Raw genomic sequence first — 20,631 nt, 5'->3', positions numbered from 1 at the left:
GGGCATCAGGTATAGCGTTCACGGGTGTTGATGCCACGAGCTGGAATATCAGCAGCAGCAGGAAGGGATTAGAAAATTATTCCTGCCATCAAAGTGGAGCCCGCAGTCACTGGAAAGAAATGCTCGGGATTTAATGGGAAGGAAACATTCCTCACCTCACACCACACCCACAGGCCAGATAATAGAATTTTTTTGCAGAACATTTGAATGGTGATGTGATTTCATAATGGTAGATGAGCTCAACAGATAAGCTGACATTTTCCTGAGCCGAATGTCTCTGAGGTGATCACTGTGCATCATGTCAATCTCAAAGTCATGAAGGAGAACAGAATTTGGGATCGAATGCTGTTTGAGAGTGGCGGATTTCTGTGCACATGCTACTGGCTTGCACTTAATAACTCATTTTAACATCAAACATGTCCTTTGCTTTCCCAGCAAGCAATAGCCGTCCTTTCACCATCTAGGTTAAGTATAGACCCGATATAGTAGTCCGGCTATGAGTAACCCACTTCTAACCAATTTGATCTAATACATGTCGTTTTTGCAAGATGTATGATATTCCATTATGTAAGCAAAGTCAACAGTGTGTTTGGTTTAATTTCTTTGACATGTTCTGTGCGTAGCCTGTGCATCTATTCTTGGGCTATGGTTAGACTTCTATTAAATTTCCTCTGACATCCCAAATTTGCCTCGTTTTAGCCTAGATGTCTGGGCTGTGATTGGACAGCTATTAGACGTCTTTTAAGCGCAAAATTGCTTGATTTGCACTGTAAAAAGTGAACAGTTGGATCAACTTAAAAAAATTACTTCAATTGGTAACACCTAAAGAAATTAAGTTTTCTCAACTTAAATTATCCCGTTTTATCGTGAAAACCGTGATATTTTAAGTTGAGAAAACTTCATTTCTTTAGGTGTTACCAATTGAAGTAATTTTTTTAAGTTGATCCAACTGTTCACTTTTTACAGTGTGTTATTCATTCACGTTTCTTTTCATAGTGTAGATATATTTACATACCGTGTTATACACAAAATAGCTAAATTGATAGACCTTTATATCGTTGTCGCAATATATATAGTCATACCGCCCAGCCCAAAATAAAGTTTAATTTGTAAAATTGCTAATCTTTCCAATGAGACATCTTTACAATACTGATGCATTGTCAGTTCCCTTTGCTTTAAACACTGCTGTAAATTAGATGTGCTCTGAGGCTGTTTTCGTCTGATGTTGTGTGGGAAGGAGAGAGCAGAACCATGAACCTGCACTTGACCTGTCAGCGCTGGGCCAAAGAGCGCTTATATTTACTGCTGCGTTTCTGGACACTGTGTAATGCAGCACCAATCTTTGTCTTTTTTATAGCTCAGTAGACTCATCTGGGCAGCTGAGACATAAAATACAGCTTTAATGTAGAGTGTTTCACTTTAGGAAGATGTTCACATGAGACGCCAGACTTTCATGTGTGATATTAAACTTTTAAACGGCAGCGGAGTGAAATATTTCAAGAAAATGTCCAAACTTTGGCAGATAAATGCAGTGTAAATCGGCTTAAGATGAACCATGTGCTGCTCTGCACGGTAAAGCACATTTATCTGTATGTTCTTGCCTTTCTCATTTCTCCTTTCTGTCAACCCCCAAACACACTCAAGCATACATCACCAGAACAAACCCACCTCTCCCTCTTCCCGTTTGTGTGCATTTACAGTTTCCAGCAAAGCTGAGTGAGCACAACTACAGAAAAACAAAGTGCATTCTCCCATTTTCTCAGTTTTCTCCTCTGTCTTTGCTGAATCGAAAGGCTCATCACTGCAGAGTAATGTTTTTCAGAAAAACTAAAAGAGGAAAGAATAACTAGATTTTTATGTTTTCTGAAGAAAATATGATTGGCATGCCGTTTCAAACCTGTACAGTGAAAATAATGGGTGTAGTACTTTTTCAATTTATAGGATTTTAATTGGACTGTTTTCACTCATTGTAATTGCTAGTAAATTAACAGAAATTAACATATTAAATGTGAAATTTAAAAAAACGATGTTGACAATGTATGACTTTCTTCTGTGAAACATAAAACATTATTTCTTTTGGTCCATACAATGAAAGTCAATGGGGTCCAATGTTGTTTCGACCCCAATGTTCATCAATATATCTTATTTTGAGTTCTGCAGGGTAACACCCTATCCCTCACTAAAGCGATACGAGCACCATTAAAGGGTTAGTTCACCCAAAAATGAAAATTACCCCATGATTTACTCTCCTTCATCCCATCCTAAGTGTATATGACATTCTTCTTTCAGACGAATACAATATGAGATATATTAAAACATGTCCTGGCTCTGGTCCTGGGGCCATGATGTATAGATGCACTTTTTTGGGCTTCAAAATTCAATATAAAGCTTGGAATAGCCAGGACATTTTTTAATATATCTCTTATTGTATTCATCTGAAAGAAGAAAGTCATATACTGTACAGCTATGGCTTGAGGGTGAGTAAATCATGGGGTAATTTTCATTTTTGGGTGAACTAACCCTTTAAAGGGGGTCCTATTATGCTTTTGTCTACTTTCTTTAGTGTGTAATGTTGCTGTTTGAGCATGAAGAATGTCTGCAAAGTTACAAAAACACATTCTCTCCAAAGGGAGTTATTTCTATATCAGTGCACACTGTTTCTGAACTCCTTGAAAAGCATTGATTGTAGTCTTGAGTTTTCTTCCGGGAGTGTGCATGTCACAATATCCCTCTAAATAATTCACGCCCAAGGCATATGCGGGGAAAAAAGGAAGCGAGGCCTGGTTGAGTTGCGTTAGTAATGTGTTGAAGCTCGCGGTTATGGTAAGAGGTGTGACATTTCCGTAACATGTTCGAAGCGGTTGACCAATCACAACACTCTGAGCACACTGCCCTTTTTCAGAAGGAGGGGCTTCATAGAGACAGGAACTAAACAGTAATGTTATTTTAGTCCAGTGGTCCTGTATCCCTCTTCTCTCCTCTTCATGTCACTCACACGCCAGTGGGCGGGGCCAAAGTTGAAGCAATTATGAAGTAGGCGTTGATCTTCTTCTGAAAAGTCGGTCTTTCACATATCTATGACAGGCACATTCCACAACGAGTCGTTCTCTGGGCTTGGTTTCAATAAAAGCGGTTTTTGGACTAACAAGGAAGTTTTCAGTTCTGAAACTTGCAGGATATTCTTATAGTATGCTGACCTCTTATGTCAAAAGCTCAAAATTTGATTTCTCAACTCATTACCCCTTTAAGTCCTCATGGCATGCAAACAAGAAACTATACTTCTATAACCACAGGTCAAGAGCTTTGGTTTCAACCATGCAATGCTGTTTGCGAATGTTTGATTGAACCATGATTTCGGGAAACACGACTCCTTGAACTATGCTGATAATGACAGAACTTTTGACCATAGTTGACTAATGATGCTTTTGGGAAACGCACCCCAGAGTGTTGTGCTGCAACAATTTAAAATATGTGAAAAATGATGTGTTTTTTTTTTTTATCAAGCATGAAAATCTGTTCTAGTAGACCAAGAATCAAGACTTTTGAAAAGAACATAATAGGTCCCCTTTAATTAGATCTCAGCTGCAAGATCTTTCCTCTATTAACTTGTTCTTGCTTGAAGTGTGGAGAACGCTATTGGGTGGTAGATCACAGCTCTGTCCCGTGGCGAAAGTCCGAGTGCCATGTAAAGACTGTGAAGGCTATGCACCATATCTTTGGACAGTTTGAAGGGTGTGTATGTGATGTGTGCTATTGGCTGCTCTATAATAAGATTGCTGTGATCTGTGGGGAGGAGAATTTACTGGAGCACAACTCCCCCTAGGGCATCTTCATAGAAATCTGCTTTTCCACCAGCTTTTGGTGTATCTCAGCCAAGCTGCTTGGTTCCTATTGTTAATGAGCCGCTCTTTCACTCTCTTTCCCCCCAGCCTGAGCCACCATGTGCCTAAAGGGGCTAGAAAATCTCAAGCTGCAGCTGATGGCAGAACATGAGAGATGAACACTCAGCCTTTCTCGCTCTGCAGGCATTAACATGGCCATTTCATCCAAGCCTTTTCCAGCTGAGAACTTAACATGACCCGGCCCACAGGCTCCTACCTTACCGTTTAGAAATAGTTGCATGGATACCTTTGTGTGCTTCAAATATTTCAAACTGGTTTAGTACTGCTAGAGAAATGCTCCTTTATGTGTTTCCCAAATGCTTTTGTACACCAATGAGCATGCACATTCTGGTAAAGTGATTGATTGATATGAATATCTTGAACCAGTCTGTGATCAGACTATGTTCAGAATGGAATACTTAGCGTAATGTTTACTGCATACTCTATCATCAAGTATGAGACAAGTTCAAATATATAGCGGAAGTCGCAAGATAATCGTATCGTTCAGCTCAATTCAGTTCAGTGTTGATTCAGTTATGTTCAATAAATGTATAAAGTTAATTCATTATTCATGAGTTAAATTCAGCTATAAGCAGCTCTAGTGAAGACAATAGTGAGATTATTCAGCTCGAGTCAGTTAACTGGATCAGTTCAATTGCTGGATATTAACTGTCCCTAACTAAGCAAGCCAAAACCGACAGTGTCAAATTCTATCAAGTGACAGAAATGGAGAAAAAAAAACCTTTGGCTAAAAAAAAAAAAAAAATAGTTCACTCGGGGGACCAGTCCTCCTCTGGGATAGATGAAAGAACACGGTTTGAAATTGATTGGGATGCATCACGGGCATTAGGTTGTATTCAGTATTAATCTGATTAATTGTAAAGTTTGCTTGATATTTGTAAGTACTTATAATAATAATAATAAAAAAAAGATATTTTTTAATTCAGTGAACAATTAAAAAGTGCTATATAATAAAATGTATTATTACTATTTATTAATACATTTAATAATTATTAGTATATTAGTATTACATTTAGATATAATAAAATAAAATCAATAGTTTATGTAAAGAAAATTGTAAAATATTACGTTTTCGTATTATATGTATTGATTTTAATTCATTGAATAATTTAATTCAAATAATATTTTGTATTTTTAATCCAATCTTGTGTAAAACACCTTGTTGTTCCAATCCAATAATATGTCAAGAAAAATATCTTAAAATTGTAAAATATAATTTTTTCATTCATGTGTCACGGAGCAAATGACAGATCAGCTGGAGTGCATTGCATTATGGGATATATATGCAGAATGTTGTTTGGCAAATATCGAGGTATTCTGTGAATACAGTACGAGTTGTATGGAAGTATGCAACTCTGAACGTAGCTATACACTTTATTTTAAAACCTTTGTAAATCACGTACTGTATCATTATCTTAATCTTAACTTCAAGGCAGTAAATGCCAGATCTCCGTGATTTCACTGTGTTTCAAAGATGGATTTCCACGACACTGCGAGGCCATGCAGATGAGGATTTATCTGATCTTATCATTTCCTTTGAAGAAAAACCTGATCCTCTGTAATGTGTCCCATATTAATGCTAATGCCTGCAGATTTCACCTGCTTCCATCACAACCCATTTTAGCTGGCCTGCATTTTAACCCATTTAATACCAAGATAGACGCTTTCGCTGAATAAACAGCCAGAAAAGTCTCTTTGATGTTCTTAAAATATCACATGGTACGACGTCATCCAACATTAAGAGGAGAAAATGAAATGTTCCACAGGCATCGTTCAAATTATTAACAGTATTGTGCTTTTAATTAAGGTGAATAGTGTTCTAATGAGACCAGGCTCTATATTTTTTAAATATATTGTGATATTTTCTTCTCTATTTACTTTACGACATTGAGTACAGCCTATTTAGGTTTTTCTGAAGCTTTACAGAATGGTAACAAATGGTCTTTTTTCTTTCTTTTTTTAAGATTTGGCACTTGTTTAAAATGTCATACAACATTCAGTTTTTTTAAGACAGTAGTATGCTGTATGTATGCAAATGTTCAATTCCCAGTTCAAATCTAGACAAATTTGCCAAAAATGTGCATACTTCTATTTCTAGTGTGACAAATGAACCAGAAGCTAAATGAACCATCTTCTTGACTATTATTTGATTAGTCTGCCAGAAGTGAAGACATTTACCGCAAACTGAATTAAACATGTGAAATAATTCTATTTAAAACATTCACTCTCTCCATTTTTATAAAGCAGAACACAGTATGCAGTGTGCTCGATTCTGATCATTGCCCAAAGCGAAGATTTTTGATGATATGTCTCACATTATCAGGATTATTCAAGCATAAGGCTGTTGCGTATGGCTGAGGTGTAGAGTTGTTTGCTTGTCATCTGGCTGTGTGGGCATTATTTCTGCATTCAGAATGCATGCTGGGAATTAATTAGCTCGGCCTTCATTTAGCTGCCTCCCTGTGTCAGTGTAGAGAAGTTCAAACGCAAATGGTGTTAAAGTACAGTAGCAGCGCTGTGGGACGTCCACTCTCTGCGTTTTATCTCTTGATGAGCGGAAAATGTATCGTGATGGGAAACGCTGGGAGGCTGTGATGGTTTGGAATGGAGGAAATTAGGGTTGTAACACCGATTAGCGCAGATTCAATTCGCCCACAAATCAGTATTTGAGACAAAATGTGACCATGTTCGTTCATTCGGCCAGAGGAGAACTGGTCCCCAGACTGAGCTTGGTTTCTCCCCAAGGTTTTTTCCTCCATTTCCGTCACCTGATGGAGTTCGGGCTCCTTGCCACTGTGGCCTTAGGCTTGCTTTTTTGGGGACACTTAATATTCAGTAATATTATGGATTTTGACTGCACTGACACTATTGTATGAGAACTGAATTGAGCTGGATGATGATGACCCCACTGTTTTCTGCTTTATAGCTGAAATGACATCGTTTCATAATTGATGAATTCTCCAACATCTACAATGTGAATCAACATTGAACGAAACGGAGCTGAATAACGACACTGCTGTCTGCTTTATTGCTGAATCAAACTCATTTCATGATTGATGAACTTTACACTTCTTGAACTGAACTGGATCAACTGAACTAAATAATGACACTATTGTCTTTGTAGAGCTGCTTTACAGCCGAATTTGAATTAGTCTGATATTTGATGAAATGTATGTGTTATTTTCCTGTTTATTACCGTGAAGCTGCTTTAAATGGATAAATGTGACTAGACTTGACAAAATGCTTCAACCTCAATAAATTCAGAAGCATGGCCGCCTTCATCTCCAGCAGTCGCTAATAGTCCTTCACCTCCCTTGTGTTATGGAGATGATTTCCTATTCAGTGTGAAAAGTGGCCACTTGGCTGTTAAACCGTTGTCCAATTCCAGGAATTTATCTGAGGGTAGAACAATGATTGTCTCCATGGAGCCTCTGGCCTCTAGCCTGAATCATCTTCTCTCTGCTCTGGATGAGAGCCGTGCCGCTGCGCCCGTGTGCGTGCGTGTGTGTGAGCGCATTGGATCAGTCGCGTGATATCCCTGATGCCTGCATGATATCTACCTCTGCATCCTGCAGTAAAGCCAACTAAAGCCCTTCCGTCCTATAACTTCTCCCTGGCATCGGGCCTTAACGCTTCCTCTTCTATCTTTGTCTCTCTCTCCACAGTATTGCTGAGTGTGCTTCAGGCGAATGGCCAGACGGAGATGAAGAGAGTGGTCGGAGACAATGCCACGCTGCCTTGCCACCATCAGCTGTGGCAAGCCGACATTACCCTGCTGGACATAGAATGGATGCTGCATAAATCCAGCTCACGGCAGACAGTGGTGAGCGCGCGCGTGTGTGTGTGTGTGTATGCGACAGTGCGCTGCTGATGCTGGCCTTCGCTGATCTGCAGTGCAGTGCTTTTTGCTGCGATTATGGGAAGGGTTGTCTTTCTGTAAACTGTACCATCAACTGGTGCTTCAATCAGCACTGTGAAAACTGCTCTCTTTTAATGTCACTGGTTTGCCTCGTATCACCCCCAACAATTACTTTTATGACCTAATGATGTGGAATTGGCCCGAGGACAAGTTTTACATTTTAATCTGGCCACGGCTCAAGCTGCTCCCTGAGGTCCTTCCCGACACAATATATCTGACAAGAAGGTTCAAACCTTTTGCCGATTGAACTTCCTGCCAGAGACGAATCATTTCAGAGCTATTTTTCTAAATGGCATGTAGCCCTTTAATGAGATAAATCTATATTTTAGAGTTTTTTTTGTTCTGCTTAGGTGACAATTTTGGGATCTGTCTCTTAGACACTTAAGCGCCACCAATAATTAGGGATGGGATATGAAAACGATAATTGTTTATATTTGAAAGCCGATAACTGATATATTGGCAGATAAATCTAAACTTCAAAATTTAAATCTAAGTTTAAATCTATTTTAGATTTAAATCTAAATTTAAATCTAAAATCTCACATTTTTGAGATCCTGATTACAAAAACAAAAGTCTCACCATTAAAATCCATGTCCCAAGCACACAATTATAATGATGTTCTCATAAGAATTTTATATAGCCTATATGACAGACTTGTGTTGCACCTTTTTTGAAGTGACTCAAAAACATCATGGCAATTATAATGATTAATGATTAATTAAAAAATACTATGACTTAGTAAATGGCTACCGTCAACTGTTTGATTACCAACATTATTTAAAATATCTTCTTTTGTGTTCAGCTGAAGAAAGAAACTCAGACAGGTTTGGAACAACATGAGGATGAGTAAATAATAACAGCATTTTAATTTTTGGATTATTATCCCTTTGAGAGTCCCTCCAAGGCTGCAGTTATTTGAGCAAAATAGTATTCTAATGTAGAATCACTGTTTCTATATATAATTTTAAATGTAATTTATCCCTGTGATGCAAAGCTGAATTTTCAGCCTCATTACTTCAGTCTTCAATGTCACATGATCCTTCAGAAATCATTCTAATGTTTGGTGCTCAAGAAACATATTGTCAATGTAAAAAAAACAGCTAAATTCTTAGTGTTTTTATTAAGATTACCAGTAAATGTAAAAAAAAAAAGCAAACTTTTCTAAGTGAAAAGGGCAGTTTTTGGTGAGCAGAATAGCTTTAGCAGTGCTTTACCAAATGAAGTTGAGTATCAGGGACACCGAAAGACAAATATAACCAAGCAAAGAAAGGCCTGATTCGCAGTGACATCAGAGTTTAGCAGACTCGAACTGCAGGCGTGTGACTCAACCCTCACTGGATTTTACCCGTAGCTCATAGATTTTCAAAACCTTACTCAAAGCAGTCTTTATTAATTCGCTGTATGTTTCCTCTTTCACCAGTTGATCACCTATTTTGGGGGTCGGATCTACGACCCCAATGAGAGTGAAGCTGGACGGCTGTCCCTATCGGGCGACTATCTGAAGGGTGACGCTTCACTCATGATCAGTGACCTCTCGCTCACAGACTCTGGAGAGTACATCTGCAAGGTCAAGAACGGCGGGAAGTACTACTGGAACACAGTCAAACTCATCGTGCTCCGTGAGTCTTTGGCCCTGCAGCTTGGCTTTAATTAACTCCTCTTCTAGGCCTGGAGAGTGAAGAAGACATGACAGATGCTTATGTCACAGAGTAAGGGGTACAAAAATAGCACCAGGATGTTGTCTCTGGGCGTAGTGCGCCAGTTGTGCCCCGATCTTGGCGTGAAATGACATTCAGCGACTGTGTGACAATAAAAACGACACATTATGGATGATAGCATGGGGAGAAAATCACATGTAAACATCTACATCATTTATACGACACACTAGAGTTGAACTTCCAAAACACATAAATCAGGCTAAGTTGCTCATTCAACATGTATTATTGCGAGGATGTGTTGAATAAACACTTCTTGCATAGAAACATTATACGTCTGCTTTCCCCTGTTTTTTCTTTCTATATTCCCTCATTCCATCTTAACTTCGCTTCGACAGCTATATAAAGACATTTAAGAGCGCCACAAATTTACGCATGCATTTGTACAAATGATCCGTAGCTTTGAAACGACGCGCTCGATTCCGAGGGGCAAACATTAGCATTTGTCTTGTTCAACACAAAGATAATGGCTTGGCAAAGGACGAGGCTGCAGCTTCCTCTTTGCGCAGTAAGTGATCCTGACAGAGTCGGGAGATGGAGGGGACCTGCATCCCACTCAGCGGCTGTAATTGCATCCCCCCCTGCGAGTGCCGGGACAGAATTGTCCTGGCTCAGCAGATAGAGGCGGCAGGAGCAGATGCTGATGGCCGGGGTGGGCAGGAGCGGGGGGTCGAGGACCGAATGGTGAACGGGTTGTTTTACAGATTCATGTTATAGAACTCGCTGGCATCACACTGGGTTTTAAAAGGTTTCATGATGTGAGGAAAAACAAATCTAAATGGGGAATGATGCAAAAAGGGTAAAAGTGCATGTGTGTGTACTGGTTTTGCTTACATACTCTAAAGTACTCGTCCCAAAATTAGTTTGACTGTTTTTTAGGCTATTTTGCACAAGATTTATAAATATTATATTATGAAAAAATTCATTTAAAAAGCAAATAATCAAATGAGTTTATCCAGATGGAATATCTTTTATTTGTAAATGATTTAATTCACTCTATTATCAAAAGATATGCATTACTACCTGGTTATTTAATATATAAGCCAATTCTTTGTTGAATTTCCAGCTAAAACACCTATATTGTGATATTAAATTCAGGGGATTTTCAAATTAATATGCATCTCTTTGCGGTTATTTAATATATAAGGTAATTATTTGTTAAATTTCCTGCTAAAATACCTGTATTGTGATATAACATTAATTGGATTGTCCAAAACTATGTAGTTATGTTATATATAAGCAAATTCTTTGCTAAAATACCTACATTACAATATAAGAAAAATCAGATCATGATGATCTGACTATATTGACGCTCGGCTTTTGTACAAGAACTGAACGGAGCTGGGCGATGTCATCATTTTTTGCAGAACTGCTTTATAGATGAAATTAACTAATTTAATAACCGATGATCTTTGCTAAGGAACTGAATCAACACTCAACTGACTTCAGCTGAACAACATAATTTTTCAGTCATCACTGTAAAGCTGCTTTGAAACGATCTGTATTGTATAAAGCACTATACAGTGCTATGCATAAGTTTAGACACCCATACTAAAGTTGACTAAAAAGAGGAATAAAAAATCATCTTTTGGAAATTGAACTTAATGCCTTAATTTTAAAAATTTGGAAAAATCCAACCTTTAAGGACACCAATTTTCTTTGTGAATGAATAATGCATCGTAAATAAATAAATGTTCTTCCTTAAAATACAGGGTGCATAAGTCTGGACACCCCTATGTTAAATTCCCATAGAGGCAGGCAGATTTTTATTTTTAAAGGCCAGTTACTTCATGGATCCAGGATACTATGCATCCTGATAAAGTTCCCTTGGCCTTTGGAATTAAAATAGCCCCACATCATCACATAGCCTTCACCATACCTAGAGATTGGCATGGTTTTATTTCAGTTAGCCTAAAAGCTAGTTTGATTTGCATTGAGAGATGATCTTATGGAAAGTACCCCATACCAATCTCTAGGTATGGTGAAGGCTATGTGATGATGTGGGGCTATTTTAATTCCAAAGGCCAAGGGAACTTTATCAGGATGCATAGTATCCTAAACAAAAAATTAAAAAAAATACTTAAAAATAAAAATCTGCCTGCCTCTATGGGAATTTAACATAGGGGTGTCCAAACTTATGCACCCTGTATTTTAAGGAAGAACATTTATTTATTTACGATACATTATTCATTCACAAAGAAAATTGGTGTCCTTAAAGGTTGGATTTTTCCAAATTTTTTAAATTAAGGCATTAAGTTAAATTTCCAAAAGATGATTTTTTTATTCCTCTTTTTAGTCAACTTTAGCATGGGTGTCTAAACTTATGCATAGCACTGTATAAATAAAGGTGACTTGACTTAATGTTTACCTTACCAGGTGTGTTTTACCATGTCTGTTTTGCAACTTGCAGTGAAGCCGTCCAAACCACGCTGTTGGATGGAGGGTCGTCTGCTGGAAGGAAGTGATGTCAGACTGAGCTGCAAGTCCACAGATGGTTCTGACCCAATCAGCTACAAATGGGAGAGAGTCTTGGACAAGGGAAAATATGTTGGCAAGCTCCCACCTCTGGCCCTCATAGGTGAGCTCTTAGAAAATGAATAGCGTTTTATCCTTTACGTCTTTAAAGCTGAAGGATGTCGTTTCTGGAACTAGTGGCACCACGCAGAATTACACAAATACAGCATATTTTGCAAACGCCCCTTTCCCAACTCAAACATCACTAATACAGCTCATACTTGTTGGCATGAAGGCATGTCTCAACAGGTAAAAGTAGGCTACTTTCAATAAAAGGTCCAACATATTAGTAATACTTTTAGCTGTATTGCCCTGTGTCATGAGTAAGCAATTGAGTATCGCTCTGTCTAGAGTGAACGCGAGCGTCTCCCTTATAATAAACCGATCCAATTTATCTGCACTTGACACATTTTTTGACATGACTCGCCACAGCTGTTTGAGGCTGTCTACACTGGACACATAAAACAATATATACTGGAACATTTCTCTTTCTGAATGGGTGCATGATGATGATTTATTGTATCGCAATTCCCTGTTCGTGTTCATGACCTGTTTCATCTTTGAAGACTCCTGTACTCCTAAAGTATTTTCCCATGTAACGCATCAGTCATGGTACCACAGCAGCTTAACACCCTCTGGCTCCGCCTGCTACAGTAGCCACGCCCCCAAACTCACGCTATAGGTTGAGCTGGAAAGAGATTGACAGATCTGAGCGGACCGCTCTCAATGTTTATATGGTGCCTGGAGGTCTCAATGTTTAAACTTGTAGGTGAGATAAACCTATGAATGACATACTAATAGTAGTCAATGAACAATAAACTGACTTAAAAGAATGTATAAAAAAAAAAAACACCTTTAAGCAGGAGGAAATTTTAATAGTGATAATTATTACTAATGGTTCTCTGTGCCACATTTAGATGTGATGTACATGAAAATGATCTTTTGACTGTAACCTGTTGCTCAGGTTTTTAACCGCTACACTGACTCGCTCTGCTTCCGCAATACTGCTTTCCCAAGAAGAAAGAAAATGCAGCGTTAAGTTTATATTCCATGCGTGGGGAGTAAATCATGTGGACATCATCTCTCTGGAGGAGCAGAAAATAGATGAAGACACTACAGGGACAATTTAACACCGCAAGCATTCTCAAATTAAATTTACATCAATTCCATCAGCATTTTTCACCCCACATGCTTCACTACCTCCTCAATTAGCCCCTCTTATGAGATCGGATAAGAGATGTGACGTATGTGCAATGTAATGCGCTCTGTACCCTTCATCAGCCTTTGTGGAGAATTTTGCAGAGCATGATCTGTTCATTCAGCTGAACACTTTCAGAAGTTGTTTCATGTCAGAAATCAGGTTTCGATGAAATCAACACTAACCAGAGGTTAGTGTTTCGGTTTAGTACTTGAAGCTTGAAGTGTGTCCTTATCTGGCCCAGTGTGATAAAGTGACAAGCCATGTCAACCTTTCTCGCTCGTTGTGACAACTAACCCCTGCTACTCCCACACCACACATGCGTCAAAGTAGCTGGAGCAACGTTTCTCTATTTACTGATATGAACACTTATAATGGGCTTACCATAGTGAATCAGGGAAAGACAAAAACATGTTTTGGAAGAAGGATTGATGGATTTACTGTTCATTTTGATCAAAACGTTACATAGTAAATCCAGACAGAAAACAGGATATTCCAGACACGGGAGAAACAGAACTATAATAAACGCGCACATAATATCAATTAAGGACAACACCAGAAAAAAAAAACAAGAGAAACACTGGGGTATAAAGACACAAGATAACAAAACTGGCGAAAGAAACAGGTGTGTTTAATGAGTTGCTGTCGTGATTAACGAGGGTAACATTGGAAACAAACAAGGGAAACAGGAACTAATCACAGGAAGTAAAAGCAGGAACAATAAGAACAACAATACTCTTCAAAATAAGAGTCCTTAAACACAAGACAGGGGAACATGAGACAGGAATTGTAGAAAGCACCAAATCAGCATATTAGAATGATTTCTGAAGGATCATATGAACCTGAAGACCGGAGTAATGATGCTGAAAATTCACAGGAATAAATTCGATTTTAAAATGTATTAAAATAGAAAACAGTGTATTATATAAATGCAGCCTTGCTGAGCATAAGAGACTTGGGAGGAAATCTTCCTGACCCCAAACTTTTGAACGGTGGTGAAAGTGAATATAAATTTGCCAAAATTAGATTTTTATATGGGCGGGGCTACCCAGCAGCCAACAAAATGAATGGGAGATTATTATGGAAGAAATAGGATTTATTGTTTGTCATGTGTCTGGATGGATGCTGTGCAGTTCTGTCTAAACTATTAACATATCAAAGTAACTTTGTGTTTTTTGTCTTAAGATCTGAAGAACCCTGAGATTGTTACGCTGAAAAATCTGACGAAGGAAAGTGCAGGTGTCTATAAATGCACCGCCAGCAATGATGTCGGAGAAGAAAACTGCACTTTAGAGGTCAAAGTTCACTGTAAGTTCAAAATGGCATATTGGCATACATCTTACTGCATACTGTGTCAACTACCTACTGTTTTCTAAAAATAGTGCATAGTATGCATTGACAGTAATATGCTACACTGTTGATACATTACCTCATTGTGCTTCATGTTTAATTTAGCAAGTGACATCCAGTTATCCATTACCTTGAAAATAAAAATGCAAATTGCATTTTTTAAGCTAATTTGTAAAAAAAAAAAATTATTTTTTGTAGTCTAAAAAAACAACAACAACAATAAGCCAAGGAGATGTCACAAATTTTCTACTGCTTTGTTTGTCAAACTGAAAATGGAAAGTCAAATAGAGTTCATTGCTTTGCATTGTGGGACGCAGTAGGCAGTCTGAGTATTGCATACAGAAAATTTAGCATACTAACAGTATACATGCTGCATGACACAATGTAGTATGAGTTGTATTTTGTAGTGATTCTGAACTTGACTAGTGTGTTTCTGTTTGTTTGATACAGACACAGATGAAAGGATTTATGCAAACTATAAATTCCTATTCTTAGCTTTTTTTTGTTTTGCGTTGCTGTTTTATGCCTGCTTCCAACACGTAATTGAATTGCTGTCAGCATAAGTCGTTGCTGTATAGCAAGCCACAGTATTTTTGTGAAGATGGTGGTGAGATACTGACCAATTCTGCTATGCAGTGCGATCTTTCAGCACTATTTAACATCCAAATAAAGAATTAATCCTTTTTTTTTTTTTTACAGTGTTCATTGATTTAATCCCTTCCTCCAAACCTTTCTCAAACTGCTCTGCTGCATAATTAAATATCAGATGATGGAATTAGAAGAAATAATTAATTATGTGGCGGAAAGAAAAAAATAATTCATGCAAAAAATGGCATGTTATTAAAGGAAGGAGCATAGTGAGTGCGGTAGGTTGATTAATGCTGTGCTGTTTGCTGGAGTATTCTCATGGTGAGTTACACTCCTTCAGGTACTGTATCTGCAATGCAGAGGGGGCTGCTTGTTACAGGCTGTTTGTTAGTCTATTCTGAGCATGAAAACTTTATTTTATGTGTCTTTTTAAAAGAAGCACGCTTCTGGATAAAATGAGAATCACAATTTATTTTTTTATTTTTTTTAAAAGAGAGATTACGATTCTGAATAAACAACTAAACAAAACATGCAATTTACTAGAAGTTCTAAAAAAGGTAATTGCTGCAGTCTATTTAAAAATGTTTCATTGATTTGAATGAATTATAAAAATAAATAAAAAGGTTTGAATGAATGATTCAATGGGCCCTATCTTGCACCCAGCGCAATTGACTTTGTACACTGACGGACAGCGGACTTTTCCCTCCACAGACGCACATCGGTAAACTAGGAAATGCATTTGCGCTCCCGGGGGGCGGTTCAGCGCAAAGAGGAGGCGTGTTCCGGCGCAAACGTTCCCTGGTGCTATTTTGCAGGTTTAGAAAACAATTCCGCCACTGACCAGGAAAAACCTAGTCTAAAGTCAGTGTTGTGCATGTTATTCATATGCTATTTTAAGGGCGCATGCTTGGCCATAATCAATGTAGTGTGTGCACAACGCGCATGCACTTTGCTTATCTCATCTACACACATACGCTGCATACGCTGCAGTTCTCATTTTTAGAAAACCATACATTATTACAAGGAAAAATATTAACACACGAGGGAAATCAATGTTGTGTCCATGAAGATGTGAAAAAATAGGCATAAATCTAGCTTACACATTTACCCACATTTTTATACACCTGTTTAACCGAAGCTAATTTGGGTGGGTTTCTCCATCCCCAATGTCATTTCTCTGTCTTTTACGGCCCTGACGAGAACGTCTTTCTCCTCGGATGTGAACCACTCCTGGCGTGCGCCTGGCAAATCCGCCGTTATAATAGCAATCCACCATGGAACAAGCACGCCTGCTTTTAAAGGGAATGTGAGATGTCGCTTTGATTGGTTTATTTCACGTTACGCCCAAACCACACCTATGAATAATGAAGCTACTTCAGACCAACCCATTTTAGATTTGCGTAAGAGTCATTTATCCCGCCGGTATAATAGCAACAGCGCCCAAGACCCGCCCACAAAGTTACTTGCGTTTCGCGCTTGATACTTGCGTTTCAGATCGTTAAAATAGGGCCCAATGACTCACTCTTAAATACTTTACTTGATTCATTACTTTTAAATAGCAATTTCTTGCCTTCTACTGGCGTAATGGTGTAATTGATACAATCTTTATTTGAAGCGTCAAATTACTTGATTTAAAAGGTGATTTACTCAATTTTTCCTCTACCACAGAAACTAGACATCGACTAGAACCCACAACCTTCTCTGACCATTAGGCCACGACGGCCATATCCAAACTATAAACTTTTGTCTCATTACTGTAATAATTTGAATGTTTGTAAGAGAGAAATAATGATACTGTGTGGTTGAAAGGACTGTGAAGCTGTTTCATACCTATACATGACAACTGCTGACTCTGGGTCAGCAGCAGTGGGTCAAGGGTTTAATAGACAGAGCGGAATCGCTGTCATTTAGGAATGAGATTGCATGGTTGTTTGAATCGAGATTGCGATTAATCTTGCTGTATACTGTAGTGTATAGTGAGTGTGTATATTTAAACAGTTTTAGGTATGTCTGGGCTCTACTGTATATGTGTGATTTGTGAATAGAATAGAATGTTGTGGGTGGTTGCTAGGATGTTACTATGCCATTGCAAAGGTACGGGACCTGCTACTGCCAATACACACATGACACACTGCTGTGAGCAAGTAAGACTTGCTGCTGCTGCACAATATAGCGTACATGAATTACCCATAGCAGATCTATACAGGTGGAGCTGGAGAAGGTGGAGGGTTTCTGATGTGCGCTGCAAACTGCTACAGCAAATGCTAACCAAGTGTTTGAAGGATGAGCAGCAAGCTCATTGGCTACTGATACAGCAGCAACCAATCAGCTGGTATCTATAGAGAATGATGTGGCCCTGTTTACACGAGAACGCTCAGGCGTTCATGAAAACGTAAAAATATTTTATCAGATGTGCCTTTCGTTTAGACGGCGACAGCGTTTTTGGGGCTTAAAAACGCAAAAAAGTGAAACCACCCTCCAGAGTGGAAATCTTAAAAACGCTCCACCGTCGCGTTCCCGTCTAAAGGGTAAAACGCAAAAGTCTGCTAGACTGCTAGGTTGTACGCAGGCGCGCGGACTTGGTGGTGTTGTGTGGCAGTGCTTCACATTGCCACCTAGCAGCCTGGAGTGCATACTACATCGAATTTCACACACTTTTGCGTCACCATATGCACGCAGATTTCCCCCCCATAACGCTCGTCTAAACGCAGAATAAAAATAGATAACGCAACGCCACTTTTGCGTTTTCTCTTCAGATCGTTTCCGTGTAAACATAGCCTAAGTTAAGGACCTATTAGTCTGTGCCATCTGGAGTTTCATGCCAGAATTTTGTATAAATAAATGTGACTTGACAATAATAACACTGAAGCTTACCTTAGCATACACCATAACTCATTATAAAATGGAATCAGCTGTGAAGTGTCTACTCTATTGCAGATGTCCGTGGAATGGGCGTGGTGGCTGGTGCCGTGGTGGGCGTGTCCTTCGGCGTTCTACTCATCATCCTCATTGTCTGGCTTGTTTTCCGCAAGAAAGAGAAGAAGAAATATGAGGAGGAGGAAGCGCCCAATGAAATAAGGTAAAACAAACAAACAAAAAACATTTCTTTAAATAGCTCATTGGACATAATTTACAGTATTTATAATGTCTAGCAGCTCTATTTCTCTTTGTTGACTTGCATTCATGTCTAGGCTAATTTGCGGGTGTCGGGATGAATTATGCAGGTTTGGAGGATGAGTGAGCATTAAAAATGCAAATGACAGCGAGATACACACATTTACACTGCTCTCGCTGAGGTTAAAGAGATGCATATGGTTCCAGTGTAGTAGAAGTCACTTTCTCTAGACTTGTTAGCCAGCAGCCTGAAGGGTTTAAAGGTATTTGAGTGTCTTTACGCTTTAGTGAATTTATCAAAACATTTTATAAAATGTTAAGTGCATTTAGGCCCAAAACACACTCAATGCATGTTTGCCAATGCAGATGGTTCTAGCTATGCAAACTCTATTTACATTTGAGTCAAAAATGCATTTAGGCTTGAAATGAACTCCATATGAGTTGTTGAAAACATATGGCAAAAATATATTTTCAGGTATATTTTTTAATTAATGAAAAAAAAAAATAAGAGTAGCTGAAAATATATTGTTAATACTGATTTTCAAAATACATCTACATAAATATACTGTCCTGGAGGACCAAGTTTGAAAAAAATTCTTTCTGAGGGAGTTGACATGTTTATAGGGAGCCGTCTGAATAATAACACTTCCAATTTGGCACAGACATTTGCAGGCCCTTGCATGCAAAGTATACACAACAAGATAAAACATCTCACAGTCCCTTATGAAACAAAAATATATGGGTATATACTGCAAAATATAATGCTATATATTACATAATACATTTCCATATATGGGAGACTAGTAAGGAGGGGAGGTCTGTTAGTTTTTCATGTTCTATTATTTTGGAATTTAAAATGATTTCTGGTATGTCTGAGTTTTTGGTGTCACCATTGTGCTGAAGAGTAGAGCCTGTGGTTCGGCTGACGATTGACCGAACACCATTAAGACTATAATTACGATATTTAAAAGTAATCACCCTTAGCACAGTGATAGTCTCTTGTCTAAATACTTTAGTACATGCAGGTCTGCTTGTGCTTTTGTTACCTTCTGTTAGCTTGAAAATATGAAACATTTATAATGCAAATGATTAAAAAATATATATTACATTATATATTTCTCTATATGTGTGTTTCTGTTGCATGAGTAAATATATCTGCAATATATTACACATTGCAGTACCATATCTGATCACATACATCTATATATAATGAAGTGTATTACTGACTATAAAATTACATACATTATGATATATTAGTAAATATATTGTCACATATTTTTCAATATATGAAAAGCGGCAATTCCTTATGTATTATTCAATATATCGTAATATTCTCTATATTTTCAAATATACTGTTAAACCATTTAATATATTGATCATTCATATATAGGCAGGGAAATATATTTTGTTTTCATAAGGGGTGTCTCGCTCTTTATGTTTTAGGGAAGATGCGGAAGCTCCCAAAGCCAAACTGGTGAAGCCAAACTCTCTCTCCTCCTCTCGCTCTGGGAGTTCTCGCTCCGGAGCCTCCTCCACTCAGTCTATGGTGCACAACAGCGCCCCCCGTGGGCCCAGGCCTCGACTGCCCGTGGTGGCTGCCCTTAAAGAAAGCGGGCAGCCCGAAAACTTCCCTTCAGTACCACCGCCGTACAACCACGTGGTCCCCAAACCCCCGGAGCCCAGCAGTAGCCCCAAACCCAGCTCGGCAAAGCTCAGCCCAGGGAACCTGACGAGGATGGGCGCCACACCGGTGATGATCCCAGCGCAAACCAAGGCATTCCAGACTGTGTAGGAATACAAAACACACATAAACACACACACAAACAGATAAATACACACACTGCAACAAGCATCAACTCCCACATCTGGTATCAGGAACATTCCCAAAGGATTTCCCATTCCCTGCGGAAAACCCAGGTGGTCAGGCCTTTTGATTCAACATTGGAAAATGAATGCTTTTGTTGTTTTTATGTGCACACCGAAGTGGAAGGAGACCCCTCGTGGAGTGTATGTATTTTTAAAGGGTTTAAAGATGTGAGGACTGTGCCTTGTGTTGTTATGGTGGTTTGAGCAAACAAAAGAGGCAGATATGAGCAGAGATTCAGCTCTGCCTTTACCCAGACAGACAGCCTGTCCACCTGACCACACACTTCCTGTCCTCGCTGGGTTTGAACTGACAGCTACAGAACTGGAGGAGGAATTCACATAAGCGGACTCTTTCCGGCACCTGCTCGTCCGCCCCTACGAGGATTCACATCTGCCACTCATTTCCTCGGCCAATCAGCATTTGCCAGGCAGCCCAGCTGGTATCACACCCCAACAGCCAATGGC

The 20,631-nt window shown here is 38.8% G+C and overlaps 1 protein-coding gene across 1 annotated transcript in view; it reads left to right on the top strand.

Annotated features, from left to right (window-relative positions):
• The window catches only part of clmpa (CXADR like membrane protein a), a 71,559-nt gene extending 51,328 nt beyond the window's left edge, over positions 1-20,231 (top strand). Inside the window, exons 2-7 of the mRNA XM_084399933.1 lie at positions 7,568-7,725; positions 9,242-9,440; positions 11,947-12,114; positions 14,434-14,556; positions 18,124-18,265; positions 19,744-20,231. Of these exons, the coding sequence (XP_084256059.1) occupies positions 7,568-7,725; positions 9,242-9,440; positions 11,947-12,114; positions 14,434-14,556; positions 18,124-18,265; positions 19,744-20,092 (1,139 nt within the window). The 3' untranslated portion in view covers positions 20,093-20,231. The remainder of the gene's footprint in view (positions 1-7,567; positions 7,726-9,241; positions 9,441-11,946; positions 12,115-14,433; positions 14,557-18,123; positions 18,266-19,743) is intronic.
• Positions 20,232-20,631: the final 400 nt, after the last annotated feature.

The sequence above is a fragment of the Rutilus rutilus genome (assembly GCF_951802725.1).
Source record: "Rutilus rutilus genome assembly, chromosome: 25".
In the NCBI taxonomy this organism is placed as follows: Eukaryota; Metazoa; Chordata; class Actinopteri; order Cypriniformes; family Leuciscidae; genus Rutilus; species Rutilus rutilus.
Note: the sequence above shows the minus strand (reverse complement) of the source record. Positions and strands in the feature narration are given on the sequence as shown.